We start from the raw sequence: 2360 nt of genomic DNA, 5'->3' as shown, positions 1-2360 counted from the left end.
GTAGACCAGGCTGGTCTCGAACTCAAAGAGATCTGCCTGCCTCTGCCTCCCGAGTGCTGGGATTAAAGGCGTGCACCACCATCACCCGGCCCTTCCTCTTTTAATTTAAATTGTTTTGCTGCTGAATGGTGGTGGTTTATGCCTTTAATCCCAGCACTCCCAGAGGCAGAGACAGGTGGATCTCTTGAGTTCGAGGCCAGCTTGGTCTACAGAGTGAGTTCCAGGCTTCAAAGCTATAGAGAAACCCCCCAAAAAAGTTTTTGCCTTTGTATATTACATGTACCATGTGCTAGCACAGTCAGAAAAGGGCATTGTATTCTCTGGAACTGGAGTTAGTGATGGTTGTAAACTTCCATGTAGGTACTAGGAACTGAATCTGGGACCTCTGCAAGGTTAGGCACTTAACTGCTGAGCCTTCTTTCTGCCCCCCCCCCTTTTTTTTTTGGTTTTTCGAGACAGGGTTTCTCTGTGGCTTTGGAGCCTGTCCTGGCACTAGCTCTGTAGACCAGGCTGGACTCGAACTCACAGATCCGCCTGCCTCTGCCTTAAGACAAAGACTTAATTTATAGCTTTGGCTCCCCTGAACTATGTAGACCAATCTGGCCTCCAATCATAGAAATCGGCTGCCTCTGCCATGTCATTTTAGTGGGATTAAAGTTGTGTTGCCACCACACCATCTTTCTATTTTTAGATGAGGTCTGATAACTAGGTTTATCTCTATATCCTGAGTCCTGATACTATCGATATCTATGACCATGTCTTGTTTATATAGTTGTAGAGATGGAACCTAGAGCTTTGTACATATTAGGAAAGCATAGTTAACATCTGTATCCTCAACCTTGTCTGTTTTGTTGTTTTGGTTGGCTGATCTCCCCCCTCCCCCCGATGATTTCTCTGTGTAACCCTGGTTGTTATGGACTCTGGTCTCAAAATCAGAGATCCACCTGTCTGCCTCCTGAGTGTACCAGTGTACCTACCACCACTACCATTTCATTTCTTTTCTTTTTCTTTCTTTCTTTCTTTCTTTCTTTCTTTCTTTCTTTCTTTCTTTCTCTTTTTGTCTTTCTTTCTGGTTAATTTTTTTCTTTAGCTAGTAAACTTGTATGACTTGGGGTTCCTTAGTGGTTCCTTTTTTATTGTATATAATAACATGTATTATAACATTGGTAAAGCATTTGTGAATGTATTGTATATAATGTATTGTATATAATAACACATTGTAACATTGGTAAAGCATTTGCGAATGTTGCATTTCTAATCTCTTGTGTCTGTTTTGATTTATTGAGTCAAGGCAAGGTTTCACTGGTAACCTTGGCTGTTCAGTAACTAGCTCTGTAGAACAGGCTGACCTTGAACTCACAGAGAGAGATCTGTGATTAAAGTTGTATGCCACTTGCCACCCTTCACATACACAACCTAGCCTTTTCAGTCAATCCTGCCTTTGCCGTTAGAATGCTGGGATTATCTATCATCATGCCCAATTAATTTGCTAGGTCTTCTATAGCAGTCCAAAATTAAAAATTTATATTGTTATGGTTTAAATGTAAAATTGTATTCAATGAGTATTGGTTTAAACAATATTTATTACTGAATAAAATATTTTTCTTGCAGTTTGGATGTGGATAGTGAAGCTAAGAAACTATTGGGATTAGGACAGAAACATCTGGTAATGGGGGACATTCCATCGGCAGTTAATGCATTCCAGGAAGCAGCTAGTCTTTTGTAAGTATATGTTTATTATAAAACAGTATTATATTGCCAACCAACCTTTAAAAGTTTTTCTATGGGAAGAAAGAATGAAGACTAAGGATATAGTTAAATGGTAGAGTACTTGTCTAATATATATGTCTAATCCTCTGAACCACAACTCTGGCTCTTTACTTCCCATAGAGGAGTTTTTCTTGTAATTCTAAGCCTAAGTATCACTTCGTAATTTCAGTAATTTTTCTGAGTAAGGTGATTTTTTTTTTTTCCCAGTCATTACTGATTAAGAAGACAATTAAAACCAGACAATAGTGGTGCATGCCTTTAATCCCAGCATTTGGAGGCCGAGGCAGGTGGATCCTCTGAATTTGAGACCAGCCTGGTCTACAGAGTGAGTTCCAGGACAGCCTGGGTTACATAGAAACCCTGTCTTGAAAACCAATAAAAGAAAAAAAGACAATTTATTTTTACTCTTTATTATTTAAAATATGATTGGGTTCAGTTAAAATATGATTGGTTGTACAGAACTTATTCTGTAGACCAGGCTGGCTTTAAACTCACCAAGATCCTCCTGCCTCGGCCTCTCAAGTGCTGGAATTAAAGGTGTGTACCACCATCGCTTGGCTAGGAGATCTTGTTTGATTACTTTTTTTTTT

General features: G+C 39.3%; 1 protein-coding gene across 1 annotated transcript in view; it reads left to right on the top strand.

The window, feature by feature from the left end:
- Nasp (nuclear autoantigenic sperm protein) overlaps positions 1–2360 on the top strand; it is a 23344-nt gene that overhangs the window by 7133 nt on the left and 13851 nt on the right. The window contains exon 3 of the mRNA XM_013355299.2: positions 1612–1722. Coding sequence (XP_013210753.1) covers positions 1612–1722 — 111 coding nt within the window. The remainder of the gene's footprint in view (positions 1–1611; positions 1723–2360) is intronic.

This window comes from Microtus ochrogaster, unplaced genomic scaffold, assembly GCF_000317375.1.
Source record: "Microtus ochrogaster isolate Prairie Vole_2 unplaced genomic scaffold, MicOch1.0 UNK110, whole genome shotgun sequence".
Lineage (NCBI taxonomy): Eukaryota > Metazoa > Chordata > Mammalia > Rodentia > Cricetidae > Microtus > Microtus ochrogaster.
Note: the sequence above shows the minus strand (reverse complement) of the source record. Positions and strands in the feature narration are given on the sequence as shown.